This window comes from Elephas maximus, chromosome 11 (assembly GCF_024166365.1).
Source record: "Elephas maximus indicus isolate mEleMax1 chromosome 11, mEleMax1 primary haplotype, whole genome shotgun sequence".
In the NCBI taxonomy this organism is placed as follows: domain Eukaryota; kingdom Metazoa; phylum Chordata; class Mammalia; order Proboscidea; family Elephantidae; genus Elephas; species Elephas maximus.
In genome coordinates, this window is record NC_064829.1 from 84,184,509 (window position 1) to 84,201,943 (window position 17,435).

Consider the following 17,435-nt stretch of genomic DNA (forward strand, 5'->3'; position numbering starts at 1 on the left):
ATAATGCACTCTCCCTGAATGTCAACTCTGCAGCCCCACAAAGGGGGAGTGTTGCCAGGGCATTCCAGGGACGGTGTGGGCAGCTCCGACACATGGCACCCAGTGATGCCGTGTGATTCTCATGGGGGGCGGGTCGTGCGCCAGGGACAAACAGTTCCCCTGAAAGAACGGCTGAGGGGCTCCATTCAGAGACTGTGCTAGTCTATGGACAACCAAGTCTCGACACAGCCGCAGAATGATCTCTTCCCAAATGGCACGCCAGGCAGAGCAAGCGGCTCTCCTTTCTACCGTTCGCCCTCAGCCTTCTATGTGCACTAGGTAAGGATGTGAACGACAACAATCAGGCTTTTGATTCTCTTCTCTGAAAGCTCCTTAAGGAATTCAAAAGACCTTTCCTAGCATGTACAATGAGGGCTCTGCTGATTTATAGACTAAGCAAATAAAAAACAAAAAGTCAAAAATAACCCCACAGCAGTCCACACCGGGACTTTCAGGGTTGATGCGGGCGTGTAACTGTGCACAGGGTGTATTAAGCTTGCATCTCATCTCCAGGATTTAAAAACAAACAAGCAGAGAATGCATGCTAAATAGTTGAGTTGAACAAATATCACCAGCAATTCCCACCACGTACGTTCAGCAAGGATACTCCACAGCGGTGTAACTACAGACTGTGTTTGTAATAAGCAACTAAACGATTCTGCATGCAAACTCTAATTGACTCCTTCAGCATCGCTAGGCATGACTGTTAACTTAAAAATTTTCGGTATTCAACATGCAGTAGTGAACAGAATGGATACTTCAAAATTTTTAAACCAATTATTTAAGAATTGGTTTTGTTTTTTAAAATCCTGTGAAAATGTTTTTACTTCTCTGGATCCTTGATAATCTGTTCAGTACTATTTTGCAAATAGGATGAGATTAGAACTTTTCCTTTGAAAACAGTGAGGGGTATAACAGATTTAAAATACTACAGGTCGTAACTATATATATACACACACACACACACACACACAAACAGAAAACCCTTTATACACAACCTGTAAATATATCCATTTTGGGATAAAATCACAATTTGATTGATATAAATGCATTCACAGTTTTAATTCACCTTAAACTGTTACCACTCAAATGAAGCTTGGTTTATAATGTATGCTATTCAGAGAGTTAATCTTTTCTGTGCAATTTAAATATAATTTTCCTGCTCCTTGAGTTACACAGACTAGTGTAGGGTTTCAAAACTGGGAGCTGCAAACATCTGGGGCTTCACAGAAGAGTGAGACTTCATCAGTCAGCCTGAATTTCCTGAGACCCAGTGGGGTTTGATAGGTGTGTTTGAACAAGCACCTCCAGGTGAAAAACAATAGGGATGGCCAGATGAGCAAGATTTCAGGGGGAGAGTACTGCCAGAAACTAGGATAAAATGTCTATAAATGCAGGCATCGAAGGAATCAACCAGAAAACGAGTTCCACGAGCACTTAGAAGTGCCAAGTGGTATTTACAAAATAAGCCAGGAGATGAGGGCGTCTCCACCAGTGAGCTCAGCTCGGAGCAGATGTTATAGACGTGCACACTGCCTAAGGCTTGGATGTGCCGACACACCCAGCCAACAGGTAAGCCGACATGGATGCTTATCTTCAGCCATTTTAGCACTGGCAATAATTCTAAGAATTCTAGTTGGAGGCTAAAGCACTAAAGCACATTTCAGAAACTCCATAACTCCAAAGATGGGCTTTTGTGATGGTATGTTACCATGATGATGAAAGTACACACTATTCAAAAGCCTCTTCAGTTCCCAAAGGCCTTTCAGAATAAACACAACACACCTGGAGAAAAGTTGCATCTGACATGTGTAGTAGAGCATCCCATAAACCACAACTTATTTGGAAAAACCTTTCTCAAAAATTACCCAGCGACCCAACACTCTAAAAATCACATGCAAGGCCATATATTTGGTCCCCAAGCTGCCACTCCTGGCAGAGCTCTTTAGTGAAACATCAGCCACAAGATTATCCACTCCTCGTCAACTTCAAAAATGAACCATAATAGGAGTGTTTTCCTGCCAGGCATTTTTATCTACAGAAGATTTGCTTTTTAATACTGAGAGTTCACAGAATCTATATTCAAATTAACGGGATCACAAGATAATAAGGCTTTGATTCACAGATGCACTCATTTATTCCCCACCCCCTTCCAGTAAGCAACTCAGACAAGAGAAAGTTTGCTCAAGGCAGGTTTAAATTTTAGGAGTTTGTTCAAAAGTCCTCCTCCACCTCCATCGTATGATTGTCGAAAAGCAGCAAAGACTCCAAGAAAAAAGCAGCATAATCTAATGTCAGCACAAAGGGTGGGCAGCAGAGGCGTAATCAGCTGCAGAGACCCCAAACACAGGGCACGGGAGACCCCAGGGCTATGGCACTGAGTCTCCCTTGCCCACAGCCAACCACCTGAGAGATCAAGACTCCAGAGTGTTCTTGCATCCCTGAGACACATCCCAATTACAATCCCTCGTGAGGATGAGAAAGGTTGTGAGTACGGTGAAAACATTGAAAGCAACAACCCAGGCCCATTCCCTGGGACCAGTAAGCCTTTTTCAGCAGAACTTACGCAGCTAAGAGTTACCTGCAGCTGGCAGCACCAGCGCGGCCTCTGCAGGCTTACTTCACCTACGACTTTGCTGTTTATATTAACGCGGCACGCGGTTGCTGCTTCTCTACTCCTGAGCGCTCACCTTGCCGGAGCCCCTCTTGGGCGCAGCCCTGTCACCGGCAAAGAACCGCCCCAGCGAGTCGAGGAAGCCCGTGTCCCTGGGCCTCGGGAGGAAGCCATGCCTTGCATGGTCCATGGTACTTGCTGTGGCCAGGTACTTTGATCCGTGCCTCTGGGAGGACCGCTTTTGTGACGCCATCACATCCAAGCCCTCGGCTACTGCGCTGTCTTCCTGGATGGTCTGAAGCTCGTCTGACTCCGAGGGCCTGTCTTTGAAGGTGTTGTCCTCTCTGCCTGGGGCATCTCGGGAAAAGAGGCGGATCAAGTGGGGGCGGCTCACTGGGTCAGCTGGGCTGGCCTCCTGCCAGGCATTCTTTGGGTCCGCTGTGCGACTGGGGTCTGTCACCGCTGTGTCCTTAGAGGGGGTCCCATTGTACTGCTTCACATCTGCCTCTCCTGCAAACAACAAGGGGAGCAATGAATAAGGCCCTGTGCTGAGCAGCACCGAACAATGCCGCTTTCTCCGTGCGCCTCGGACGGGTTGTCTCACACAAACCCATAGAACAGTGAGTGCAAGAGAGCCATGTCGCAGCTCACACTCCCTTTCGCAGAAACTAACCTGGATTGAGCACCCTGGTTGGAGTTCTGTTTTCTGGTAGAGAAACCAAAACCCAAATCAGTTGCCGTTTCGATAGAAGGCCCTGGGAACTTCCTCAGTTACTGCAGATCGGCACCTGGACCAGACCCAGCAGAGTTTCCTGATGAAACGGCCTCAGCACACACAGCTACCACATGAAAATGTGTCCTCAAGAGTTGTGTTGGCTGCATTTGGGAAGTCTGGGAGGGTAGGCACTTTTATGGCATATTTATTACCTAAAAAGCCAGTGGCATGTAAGTTAAATATGTTGGGAGTGTTTGACAGAAGGTGTTTTTAATGTTCTTGGTCAGAAATGGACCTTCCCACATCTTTTTTGTGATTCGTGCCTTAAAAAAATGGGGCATTTAGAATTCTTTAGTTTCCAGATTCCACAAGATGCCTTTCTCGCTAGAGAATTGCTTATTTAGGACATTTTGACTTGGCTTCTCCTCTCTGAGTAGCAACAATGAGAAACTTTGAAGTGAGAATGGGATACTTCATGATCTATACCGCCACCACATAGCTTTTACCAGAACTACCGAATTTCTCTCAAGAATGGCAACAGATCCATTTTACTTGGAAGTTATAGACAGTTAGGGTGAAATAAACACCACTGCTTCCTCTCCAAAGTTATCTATGAAAATGTGGTTTCTCTCATACATTTTGTGATAATACTCATCCACCCACCCACCCATCCATCTACCCACCATCACCCACCTGCCCACCCACACATCCATCCACCAACCACCCATCCACATATCGACCCATCCAGCCATGTGTCCATCCATCCAACCATCCACCACTCACACACCCACCCACCCGTCCACCCATCCATCCATCTTTCCATCCATCCGTCCACTCACTCTGCCACCCATCCACCCACAAATCCATCTATCTACCCACCTACCCACCCATATATCCATCTATTCACCTACTACCCACCCATATACCTATACATCCACCTATGTACCCATCCATCCATCCACTGTGGCCCACCTGCCCAGCAACCCATCTACCTGCCCACCCACCCAGCCACCCACCCACTCATATCTACCCACCCATTGATCTACCCACCCATCAACTCACCCATTCACACACCCACCAATCCACCCATCCACCCAACCACCCACCCACCCATCCATGCATCCATCCATGCATCCACCCACCCACCCATCCATGCATCCATCCATCCATGCATCCATGCATCCATCCATCCATCCCTCCCTCCCTCCTTCCCTCCCTCCCTGCCTCCCTCCCTCCACCCACCCACCCACCCACCCATCCATTCATCCATCCAGCAATGATTTATTGAATACTTAATGAGTGTAAAACACTGTTCTAGGTGTTTGGGTTACAGCAAAGAACAAGATATGGTCCCTGACCTCACCAAACTTACAATCCAGTGGGAGATCATGAAAATGTATCACGCTACATCTTTTTTTTTTTTTCCCACATCAAGTAATAATGGATCAGGGCTGTCAGGGAGAAAAGGCAGTGAGCACACGCACATCTTGTGATGCAGGATGAAGTGGGCAGCTGTGGCGGGCCTCTGCTCTTGACGGGTTTCCTCCAGGACATTGTTCAATAACCAACAGCTGCAGGAGCACATTGTGAAGAAGGACTTTCCTCGGCTTTGGCATCACACTGAAAAGGCCTTTGAGGATATCTTTATTTAGATTGAGAAATCACTTCACTTAGGGGATATTTGGCTGTTACACAAAACGTCTGGAAACAGTTAAATTTAGACTGTGAGTTTGGTAGTCCCCCCACCTCTCTCAGACAGAGCGCTAGAAGGAGAACCCGGATCGTCAGCTTCCTAACCAGCTATCCTCGAAAACACATCTGGTTGCTTCCGGGCATTAGCAGAGCCACTAAAGACAACCTGCTCAGGGCCCAGACTGCTGCTCCTGGCTGGTGATGTAAACAAACCAGGGCAGGCAAAAGACCCTTCCAGCTTTAAACAATCACTGGGGCTTTGAACTTAAAGTCCTTCATTTATTTCTCAATCTAGTCCCCAAGATCTCTTTGAGGGATTGAAGTTATCTGCCTTTTCTTGCATCCGGGAACAAAGTAACGTAGGCTCCTTGCATATGAAGTCCCATGTCTCTCCTCTTCTGCAGAGAGAAATCACAAACGTTCTGCACCGCAGCCTGTACCTGCACTGGCTCCACCTCTGCAGGTAGCAGAGCCTTAGCCTCTACCACAGGTGCGCCGAACGCCACCACTGCCACGCGGGAGTTGGGCACGGAGCCCAGGAGGTGCGTCCAGAGAGTGCAGGGGGCCTCAGGGACGTGCGGGGCTGAGGGTTCCTCCCAGAAACCGCGAAGTGGCCAGAGGAAGCGGAGGTGAAGGGCTGGTGGGGTTCCTGGGGGGCAGGGTGAGGGGCTGGGTCCAGGGTGGCTGGTGAACCTGGCATCTTCCCTCCCCGTCCCGCGGACCCGCCGTGGCCAGATTTCGTGGAGAGACTGCTGCCCGCAGGTAGCAGCCTGGGGTGGATGGGTGCGGAGCCGTGGGGTCCCTGGGAGAGGGACGGAGGGGGTGGTGAGGGAGTGTGTGGGGCTTAAGGGCACATTGTGGGGGACTGAGGGCAGAGGGCAGGTCCTGCGGGGAGGGGACTGCAGAGCGTGAGGTGCTGTGGACAAGGGGGGGGTGTCACCTACACCGGTGTGCCGACCCCGGCCAGGAGGTGAGGGGAGGGGGCATCGAGGAGGGGGAAGAGAGGAACCAGGGAAGGGCTCGCAGTCGGGAGAGGGGGGCCAGGGCAGAGGTGGGTTGGAGCCAGGAGACAGGGCCTGGCCTCCTCAGGTTGAGAGCCCCAGGCTGTTAGCCAGCTCGGTCTCCTCTGGGCTCCCCTGCCTGTCTGCTCTTCTCAGATTCAGGCTTTCTCCTTCCACCTCTCCCTGAGGTCACGGGTCCCCCTTGGCTTTCTCTCTTGTCTTTACACCATTGGAGAGCTCACCTCCTTACCTCCACACTAACCACCAGTGTGGTGGTCTGCACAGATCCCCCATCTGTCCACGTCTACCCTCTGCAGGCCCTCTCCCCTCCAAGCATGTGCAGACCCCTCAGGCTCAAGGAATCTCACATGAACTTGTTTCCCTTCAAGCCGGCTTCTTGCATGTCTCATTCCTCTCAGCCTCTATGGGAATGTTACAGCCATTTTCAGCCTCTCACACTCTTCTGCTTTTGATACTAACCTATCAGAAGACCTGTCAGTTCTTCCTCAGCATCTCTCCATGGTCCTCTCCTCTCCATTCCCAGCTCATCCCACCTCTCCCCACCTCTGCAGCCCCAGACTCTGAGCCTACATAGAGGTCTATGTCAGGGTTTGTGATCAATGCCGTGTTCGAGTGCTCAAGGCCCTCCTTCCCAGGAGGACCTCAGCCCTCGCTGAATTCACAGGCCGAGTTTCCTCTAGTTACTCTATCCTCCAGGTTTGTCGTTTTTTTGCACTCCAATTGCATTCATAATCAGTACCGCTGTAACCAGTGTTTGAAATTGCCCTTAGATATTTTATTTCACATTTTTAACATCTAGATCCAATTCTCTGAAAGGGCAGTAGACCTTCGTGTCCCCCACAGATCCCAGTCAGCCCACCTCACACGTTCAGTAAGTATGTCTCCACTCAGAGGACATGTCTACATAGGCTCACTTTAACAAAGCACTGAGTAATTATTTTTTCATAAAAATGTTGGTGGCTCACTGAAAATATCCTAGAAGATACCATACACTTCTTATTAATACTAGAAGTCTGTTTCTTAAATTCCCTGACAACTCAATCATCTTTGACTTGACTTAGAGTATAATCAGGTTAAATGTTACTACCATTTCAAAATGACACGATGTATATATATACAAAAAAAACCAAACCCCTTGCCGTCAAGTTGATTCCCACTCGTAGTGACCCTACAGGACAGAGTAGAACTGCCCCATCAGGTTTCCAAGTCTGTAATCTTTACAGAAGCAGACTGCCACATCTTTCTTCAATGGAGGCAATGGTGGGTCTGAACAGCTGACCTTTTGGTTAGCAGCTGAGGGCTTAACCACTGTGTGTATGTATACTGAGGAGCCCTGGTGACGCAGTAATTACATATATATTTCCCAAATATAAAATATATATAACAAAACAAAACAAAAAATGATTCCTAACTCTTTCAAGAAAGTCATTTGGGTCAAGAAACTGTACCATAAATGGTATGGGTCGTGCAGCTGATATATCGAGCTATATTCCAAAGCAGAGTACCTTACTCCTAACATGCATTACAAATGGTCGCCCATGGCAAAGTATAAGACAAACAGTAGGAAACCAGGAGTCACTGTGATCTTAGCCATGTTGAATATGGTGGGTGTAGTTGTCAGATATATCTAACACAAGCCATACTATAAGACTCAGAATTTTGTCACCCAAACCAGGACAAGCCTGCAAAAAATGGGGCAGGGTGGGGGAGTCTTTGCTGGCACAATTCCTTTAGGACCATGGGTTCAATTCAGCTACATGAGACACTACTTATAACAGATCTATTAAATGCATCGTTGCATTGTCGTGTTTGCAAAGGCAACAATAAGAAATACTGGGGCCAGCGTAAGGCTGTAATTTTTTGCATGGATACTATGCTTATTTTATAGGTGGCAAGAGCAAGATATAATTAAAGGGTCTGATTTTCTGGCTGTGCTTTATATTCTGGGGCTAATCTAAATTAATGCAAACGCAAAAGTGAAACAATAGCTATATTGTACATAATTAAATGCATTAACAAAACACAAGAGCATCTGAATACTAATATTTTTACAACAGTTGGGCTTTGTGTCCCTGAATGCAGTTATTTGTGAGGCACAAAGAAGAGCATTTGTGCCCTGAAAGTAGCTTCTCCCGACACCTAAGAAGTGTGGTGCAAAGCCCACATCTTTGGATGGGCACTATTTTTTCGATGGGGACAAGTGCAGTTAACAGTCATCAACTAGTATTACCTCCCACCGAACTAAAGCTCAGGGTCGCTTTTTCATGTAGACAATTTTATGGAACAGAGCAGTCATTACACAATTGGTGAAACGTACTCACTCCTACCAGGATTCACACTTCTAATATTCAATTATTGATCAGATTCTGCAATTGCAAGAAGACTTAAAAAAAAAACACATACACATACCCAATCTTACAGCTGAAACGTAACCCAGAAAACCTAGGTGGGAAAACGCATTGGCCGTTTAGAAGACGATGACACTAGAAAAGCTGAGTGGCTTAAAGTATCCCTGAGCGGTAGATGTGCTGTCACGTACCAGCAAGTGGTTTCTAGAGCCCAGAACTGCAGACCAGAACCAGGAGTTTGATGGTGGTGGGGGGGTTCCTATTTAAGAAACAAGCAGACGTCATGACCCACTGAGGGGGCCTCAGCTGACAGTCACAGTGGTACCGTCTGTGTGTCTGCCTGCCTGTCTGTCCCCTTCATCTCTAGTGGGTCACTGGGTCCTATTGCCTTCTTCCCATAGAACATTTCTTATGTGACTGCAACCACCCTTGTCGTGGACTGAATTATGTCCCCCCCAAAATGTATGTATCAGTTTGGCTGGGCCATGATTTCCTGTATTGTGTGGTTATCGCTATTTTCTGATTGTAATTTTATGTTAGAGAGGATTAGAATGGAATTGTAATTTTATGTTAAAGAAGATTAGGGTGGGATTGTAACACCCTTACCAGGTCACATCCCTGATCCATTGTAAAGGGCGTTTTCCCGGGGAGGGGGTGTGTGTGTGGCCTGTACCACCTTTTATCTCTCAAGAGATAAAAGGAAAAGGAAGCAAGCAGAGATTTGGGAACCTCACACAAGAAAGTAGCGCCAGGGAGTAGAGCTCATCCTTTGGACCTGAGGTTTCTGTGCTGAGATGCTCCCAAACCAAGGGAAGTCTGATGACAAGGACCTTCCTCCAGAGCCAACAGAGAGAAAAAGACTTCCCCTGGAGCTGGTTCCTGAATTTGGACTTCAAGCCTACTGGACTGTGAGAGAATAAACTTCTCTTTGTTAAAATTGTCCACTTGTGGTATTTCTGTTATAGTAGCACTAGATGACTAAGATAACCCTCTTATTTTTTTAAAAAAATTTTAATTGCCTTTTTATGCCATGGTTTTGCTACAGTGTCATTGCTGCTCTCCTTGTCTTTGGTGTCCATTTTACACACACTGCTGGGATGATCCATAAAGGCTTTGCAGCATGAGACCTCCAGTCCCCTAATGACTCCTCGTTCTCATAGACACTGAGACCAGACCCTGCCTGGATTTCCTTTTGCTCTCCAACATACCACCAGCACAGGCCAAGTTTGCACCTGACTCCTGTCTTTGGACCTGTGGTTGTCTCATCTGTGGCCTACCTACCCATCCACCTCTCTCCCCGGAAGCCTTCTCTGGACACAGTGAGGACTGGATTTATCTCTTCTCTCGGTTATCCAGTGTCTGCCTGAAGGCAGGGACTGTGCCATATTTGTCTTCTATTGATTCTAGCACATGGCTGGGTCCTTAGCCTGTCAACAGTACTTAGTGTTGGGAAATAGAAGATGCTGAGGTTTATTGGGATGTTAATTACTCCAAAAAGAGATAAAAGAAACCAACTACCCAGTTCTCTTTGCTAGAAGAACTTAGACATTGACCTTAAAGCTGCTGGATTGTGTCTTATGAGCTTATTGTTAAGACCTTCCCGTTAAATCCTTAGAGGTTCTACACCCATGGTCTCAAGATCTCTGCTTTAGAAGTGATTTGAGTTCTATGATTCTTCCTGATTACATGGAAGGTTTTGTGATTTTCTAAGTTTAACCACTCTGTGTGGCTCTGAAGTACCAGAATAAAGAATTTAGATTTCCAGCTGTACTCTTTCATTAAGTCCAAATCCAAATGTGCACTTGTTGCTCAGAGTGAAAATGGGTCACTGAGGGGCGTTGATTTTGACAAGTCATTTTGTCCACTTGTGCTGGGCAGTCCACTGGGAACAAACCAAGCCATGCGACAGCAGAGACAATACCGCCATTAAAAAGCTATGCACTTGGACGTCCAGGGTGAAGGCTCTGAGAACAACTGAGCAGGACACCCGAGTCTGACCTCGGTTTTTCTATTAACCACTACTAACTTTTTTTTTTAACTAGCTGAATGTGCTTGATCAAGTTGCTGAACCAAGCTGCATATCAGTTTCTGTGCTTTTAAAATGGGATCAGTACCAGTTGCACTGAGTTGACTCCAACTCATGGCAACCCCATATGTATCAGGGTAGGACTGAGCATCATAAGGTTCAATGGCTGGTTTTTCAGAAGTAGATTGCCAGGCCTTTCTTCCAAGGTACCTCTGAGGGGACTCAAACCTCTAAGCTTTCGGTTATCACCCAAGCATGTTCACAGATTCTACCACCCAGGGACTCCTTTATAACATGGAAGGGCACACTCAATCCTTAATGCTTCTTTCAGCAATCATGCTCTGTGACCTCATGTATAAGTTTTCACATCCTGTCTACCCCTCACATAAACACAAGAGCCCACAGACACCTACAGAAAGGAGACGTCTTTGCAGATTGTATCTGAGACACATTGCTAGGTGTCTTAAAGATATTATCCATAACCTTAGGAATCAGGTAGATTGATCAGCCCTTACTCACATGAGGCAACTGAGACTTAAAAAAGTTAAACAAGGAATCAATGTTAACTCCAGGTCTGAAACAGCCTCTCTGCATTCCAGAAACTACAAATGATCCCCATCACTCACTGCTTTCACACGCCTGGTCTCCAGCTGTAACTGGCCTCACTTGCAACTAGTTGGTGCCTTTCCAGGTAAAATTTAACTTCAGATAATTAATGGCTAAAACATTTCTGGATTGTAGCTGCTTAATTGAGAGGGGCTGACCAGGAGAGATGGAACAACTTTCTACAGTCTCATATCCTGAGCTCAGAGCTCAGCCAGGGCTCTACCTGAGAGTGACAGAAACCCTGAGTGCAACTCAGTGCGACAGTGCACCTGGGGGCGTCCAGGTGGCCTGTGTTGGGAGAGGGAGGTCTCCCACCCACCTTTATGTATGACCTACTTATTTACCATTTATATCAGTGGGCCTTGGCAGTGTACATTAATGGCTGTGGTCTTAGTTATCTAGTGCTGCTGTAACAAAATACTACAAGTGGATGGCTTTAACAAAGAGAAATTCATCCTCTCACAGTCTAGGAAGCTATAAGTCCAAATTCAGGGCACCAGCTCCAGGGGATAGCTTTCTTTCTCTGTCAGCTCTAGGGGAAGTTCCTTGTCATCAATCTTCCCCTGGTCTAGGAGCTTATCAGCACAGGGACCCTGGGTTCAAAGGACGCATTCAGCTCCTGACTCTTCTTCCTTGGAGGTAGGAGGTCCCACTCCTCTCTGCTTGATTCTGCCTTTTATATCTCAAAAGAGATTGACTCAAGATACACCCCGATTCTGTAGGTTGTGTTCTGCCTTATTAACATAACTGCCTCTAATCCTGCCTCATTAACATCTAGAGGTTAGGATTTACAACACATAGGATAATTACATCAGATCACAAAATGGAGGACAACCACACAATACTGGGAATTATGGCCTAGCCAAGTTGACACACATTTGTGGGGGACACAATTCAGTCCAAAACAGCTGCTGAGCACCCTCAAAAGGAGCCCTGGTGGTGCAGTGATTAAGTGCTCAGCAGTTAATTGAAAGGTTGGTAATTTGACCCCACAAACGGCTCCATGGGAAAAAGGCCTGGTGATCTGCTCCTGTAAAGATTACAGCCTAAGAAACCCTATGGGGCAGTTCTACTTTGTCACGTGGAACTGCCAAGAGTTGGAATCGACTTGACGGTATGTAACGAAAACAACAACTGAAACACCCTCAAAAAGCTGAGCTCAGGAATCTTAAAATTATGCTGCTACTCTGACAGTCTATCTATGCTAAGCATTACCCTGTAACAATTTAGGAGCTCAGGGCTCAATAGCTTGTGTTTGTTTAAAAAACTGCCACTTGCCCATCATCTTGCTATAACCAGAAAAAGATAGGAACAAATGTCCAAACGAGAGGCTCTCAAATGGAATTTTGATGGCACAGTAAATACTGTCCTATATTTAAATATTTTCAGTGGCATTGAGTTTGGAGGAAGACTCATTAACAACCTGCATTATGCAGATGACACAACCTTGCTTGCTGAAAGTGAAGAGGACTTGAAGCACTTACTAATGAAGATCAAAGAACACAGCCTTCAGTATGGATTACACCTCAACATAAAGAAAACAAAAATCCTCACAACGGGACCAATGGGCAACATCATAGTAAACAGGGAAAAGATTGAAGTTGTCAAGGATTTCATTTTACTTGGATCCACAATCAACAGCCATGGAAGCAGCAGTCAAGAAATCAAAAGACGTATTGCATTGGATAAATCTGCTGCAAAGGACCTCTTCAAAGTGTTGAAGAGCAAAGATGTCACCCTGAAGACTAAGGTGCGCCTGACCCAAGCCCTGGTATTTTCAATCACATCATATGCATGTGAAAGCTAGCCAATGAATGAGGAAGACCGAAGAAGAGTTGACGCCTTTGAATTGTGGTGTTGGCGAAGAATACTGAATATCCCATGGACTGCCAAAAGGAACGAACAAATCTGTCTTGGAAGAAGTGTGGCCAGAATGCTCCTTGGAGCCAAGGATGGTTAGACTGCATCTTACATACTTTGGACATGTTGTCAGGAGGGATCAGTCCCTGGAGAAGGACATCATGCTTGGCAGAGTACAGGGTCAGTGGAAAAGAGGAAGACCCTCAACGAGGTGGACTGACACAGTGGCTGCAACAATGAGCTCAAGCATAACAACGATTATAAGGATGGCGCAGGACCGGGCAGTGTTTCGTTCTGTTGTGCATAGGGTCTCTACGAGTCGGAACCGGCTCGATGGCACCTAACAACAACAACATATTTAAATATTTTTAACCTAGAGCACATTTCTTAAGGAATACTGCATAAATAACTTTCATCAAAACTCCGTGCATGCGTGCGTATCTGCATGAGAGATAAAATACAGAATCCTAGGCACACCCCAGACTGGTAAATCAGAATTTGTCAGACGAAGCCCTGAATTCCACATTTTGTCACTAGAGCGGCAGGTGGGCAAGGAGCCATTCATTCTCCTAATGACTGCAGTTCAGCATTGCAGCCGTGGCATGCTATGACTTCAGTACGCTTCCACCCCTACCCTCAAGTGTACGGTAATTACAATGAACGCATTTTATGTCAAAGACACAGTAACATTCTTGGGCCTGTTACAGTGTGTGGAGCTGTTTAATACTATATCAAAGCACATGTTATTAAGGCTTTTTGTAAGAAGGTGCCCACCTGTCATTTCCTCAGGTAATAACCACCTGCTGGCTGCTGTCAGTATATAAAATTAAGCGCTTTATGTACTGAGTTGATTTAGAGACTTGTGAACTTTGTCTCCAGGTCAGAAAGATGCACAGAGGACCGTTTGCAAGGGAGTTGTTATCGTAGCTAGCTGCTGTCATGTCAACCTCGACTCATGCGACCCCATGCATGAAACGTTTCACTGCTCACTCCTGTATCATCCCCATGATCGGTTACAGATCAGACTGTTGTGCTCCATAGGGTTTTTATTGGCTGATTTTTTTGGAAGCAGATTGCCAGGCCTTTCTTCCTAGTCTGTCTTAGATGGAAAGCTCTGCTGAAACCTGTTCTCTTTATGGCTGAATAATACGGAGAGTCTGACTTTTAAATTAATTTGTCACAAGCCAGGCCTGCAGGTTTGGTCTCTTGAACAGAAACATCAAGAAAATGAAAACTGGTGACCAGCATGTGGCCCAGAGGGAATAAGGGGAGGCGGGCATGCTAAAGAAAGAGTGTGGCTATGCTCTGGCCCATCACTCTGGCTTGAGAAGATGGGGTACAGGTACCTGTTTGCCCCACACAGCCCACTGGCCCTGGGGGAGTCCCTTGCCACAGGGGAGCTGGGGCCCCAGCCCTGGAATTTGGAAGTGTGGGCCAGGGCCGGAGTGGCTTCTCCTTGTTTGTGGAATACTTCTGCCCCTGGCATTCTTTGCTCAGGGTCACCAGGGCGGGTGAGGGGAACAAAGGGCCATGGTTGTGGCCAGTGGGACCTGCTATGGCAGAAATTCTGCATCTATGAGAAGCATGTGGCCGTCCTCCAACTCCCGCAGAGATTTCTTCCACAAATGAACCCTGTCAGCCCACCCATTTCACACTGAGGGCCTCCTTTGTGTGCCCAGAACATATAGTTTTTATTTGCTCTAAATAACTTGGCCCTCGAGCCCTCCCACGGCAGGATGGGGTCATGGGGAGGCCCGGGTCCAGGTTGGGGACCAGGCTTCCTCTTGGCCCTGACACTCCTGAACAGGTGGCATGGGGAGCCCCAACCCTACTGAACTCTGTCCATTCATCATGAAGTGGCTTTCCACATGCCTGGCTTCCTGACACAGTGTTGTCAGGATGTGAGGTTAAAGAAAAAGAGCCCAGTATTGCTCAGGTTGTGTCACACCTGCCACCTCTGGGAAATTCATAGCAACTTTGTACAACAATAAAAAGACCCGAAGAAGACAAAGGTTTTCCCCAGGAAAGCAGCATTGCAGGGACTTCTGGGAGTTGATTTTTAGTGGGAGCATAAGTAAGTTTTTAAACCTTTGTATGCCTAGCTTTGGGCCATTTGGACACACAGAGGTGCTCAGTTAATACAAGCAGAATTAAATTGAGTTTGGCCTCCTAGGACAATGTCCTAGGTCAAACCTACCTGACTCTGGTTCTTGGTCCTACCAGCTACCCTGTGACCTTGAGCAAGGAATGTAATCTCGTTAAGCTTTGGTTAAGGAGGCCTGGTGATGCAGTGGTTAAGCGCTCCACTTTGAACTGAAAGGTTGGTGGTTCAAACTCACCCAGTGGCTTTACAGGAGAAAAGACCTAGCGATCTGTTCCCATAAAGATTACAGCCTAGGAAACCCTACCAAACAGTTCTATTCTGTCACATGGGATTGCTACTGGTTGAAAATTAACTTGATAGCACCTAACAACAAGCCTTGGTTGCCTCACCTGCAAAATCCACCTATAGCTGGAGCTACCTCGTAGTATTGTTGTGACCAGTAGTTGAGGTAAATGTCATAAAATGTTCTTAGTGCTGTGCCTGGAGCATTGTGAATGCTCAATAAAGGCTTTTGTTGTTGTTGCTATTATGGCATCTACAGAAGTAGTCTAGGGACGCCTTGAATGTAGGCTAATGTACTACACATTTTCCATCCACTCTTCTAGCCACCCACCCACCCATCTACTTACCCACCCACCCATCCACCCATCCACCCATCCATCCACCCATCCATCCATCCATCCATCCATCCATCCATCCATCCATCCATCCATCCATCCATCCATCCATCCATCCATCCATCCATCCATCCATCCATCCATCCATCCATCCATCCATCCATCCATCCATCCATCCATCCATCCATCCATCCATCCATCCATCCATCCATCCATCCATCCATCCATCCATCCATCCATCCATCCATCCATCCATCCATCCATCCATCCATCCATCCATCCATCCATCCATCCATCCATCCAGTGCCTTGCTGTAGGCAGACTTCTAAGAATGCCTCTTATAACCATTGCTTTTGTATAATCCCTTCTCTTTGAGTGTGGGTGAACCTGGGAATATGATGAGACCTACTGAGCCGGCATCTTGGGGTGGGGTCCACAGCCTGTATTTCACCAGACCCTTCAGCAGCTTTAATGCCTGCTCAGTGGGAGAACCACTGTTTTGTCATATAGCACATGTTCGATAATTATTTGCTGGATAAATGGAAGCCCATATAAGGAGATAACAGGGGTTCTCAATCTTAGCCACACATTATAATAACCTGGGAGAGTTTTAAGCAGGTTGACATCCAGCTCTATCCCAGGCCAATTAAGACAGAGGTGAGGCAGGTGGCGAAGGAAACCTGGACTCGGGAAGCTGTTAAAGGTACCAATCCATCCATCCCACTGGGTAGTAGAGCTATAAAAACGTTGGGGTGTTCTGATGGCTTTTCCTTTGGTTTTCCTGATGTACACAGTATCTTTTCATCATTCCTCATTGACTGCCTTCACAGAATGAGTGAATTTCACTGAATTAAATAAATACTTGGCTAGCTCTTTAAATCAGTGAATGTTAGAATCAGCTGGGAAGCTTTTAAACATGTCCCATGCTGAAGCCCAAGCTGAGAGATTCTGATTTAACTGTCCTGGATTTGAGGCCCAGGCACCATTTTTTTTTTTTTTTTTTTTTTTTTTTTTTTTTTTTTTTTTTTTTTTTTTTTTTTTTTTTTTATTTTTTATAATAACTTTTATTAAGCTTCAAGTGAACGTTTACAAATCCAATCAGTCTGTCACATATAAGTTTACATACATCTCACTCCCTACTCCCACTTACTCTCCCCGTCTTGAGTCAGCCCTTTCAGTCTCTCCTTTCTTGACAATTTTGCCGGCTTCCCTCTCTCTCTAGCCTCCCATCCCCCCTCCAGACAAGAGTTGCCAACACAATCTCAAGTGTACACCTGATATAATTAGCTCACTCTTCATCAGCGTCTCTCTCCCACCCGCTGACCAGTCCCTTTCATGTCTGATGAGTTGTCTTCAGGGATGGTTCCTGTCCTGTGTCAACAGAAGGTCTGGAGAGCATGACCGCCGGGATTCCTCCAGTCTCAGTCAGACCATTAAGTTTGGTCTTCTTATGAGAATTTGGGGTCTGCATCCCACTGCTCTCCTGCTCCCTCAGGGGTCCTCTGCTGAGCTCCCTGTCAGGGCAGTCATCGATTGTGGCCGGGCACCAACTAGTTCTTCTGGTCTCAGGATGATGTAGGTCTCTGGTTCATGTGGCCCTTTCTGTCTCTTGGGCTCTTAGTTGTCATGTGGGCTTGGTGTTCTTCATTTTCCTTTGCTCCAGGTGGGTTGAGACCAATTGCTGCATCTTAGATGGCTGCTTGTTAGCATTTAAGACCCCAGACGCCACATTTCAAAGTGGGATGCAGAATGATTTCATAATAGAATTATTTTGCCAATTGACTTAGAAGTC

General features: G+C 46.5%; 1 protein-coding gene across 2 annotated transcripts in view; it reads right to left on the reverse strand.

Moving 5' to 3' along the window:
- Positions 1–17,435, reverse strand: part of MBP (myelin basic protein) — a 134,484-nt gene that overhangs the window by 34,771 nt on the left and 82,278 nt on the right. For both annotated transcript variants that reach the window (XM_049901898.1, XM_049901897.1), the window contains exon 4: positions 2,730–3,163. In XM_049901898.1, the coding sequence (XP_049757855.1) occupies positions 2,730–3,163 (434 nt within the window). The remainder of the gene's footprint in view (positions 1–2,729; positions 3,164–17,435) is intronic.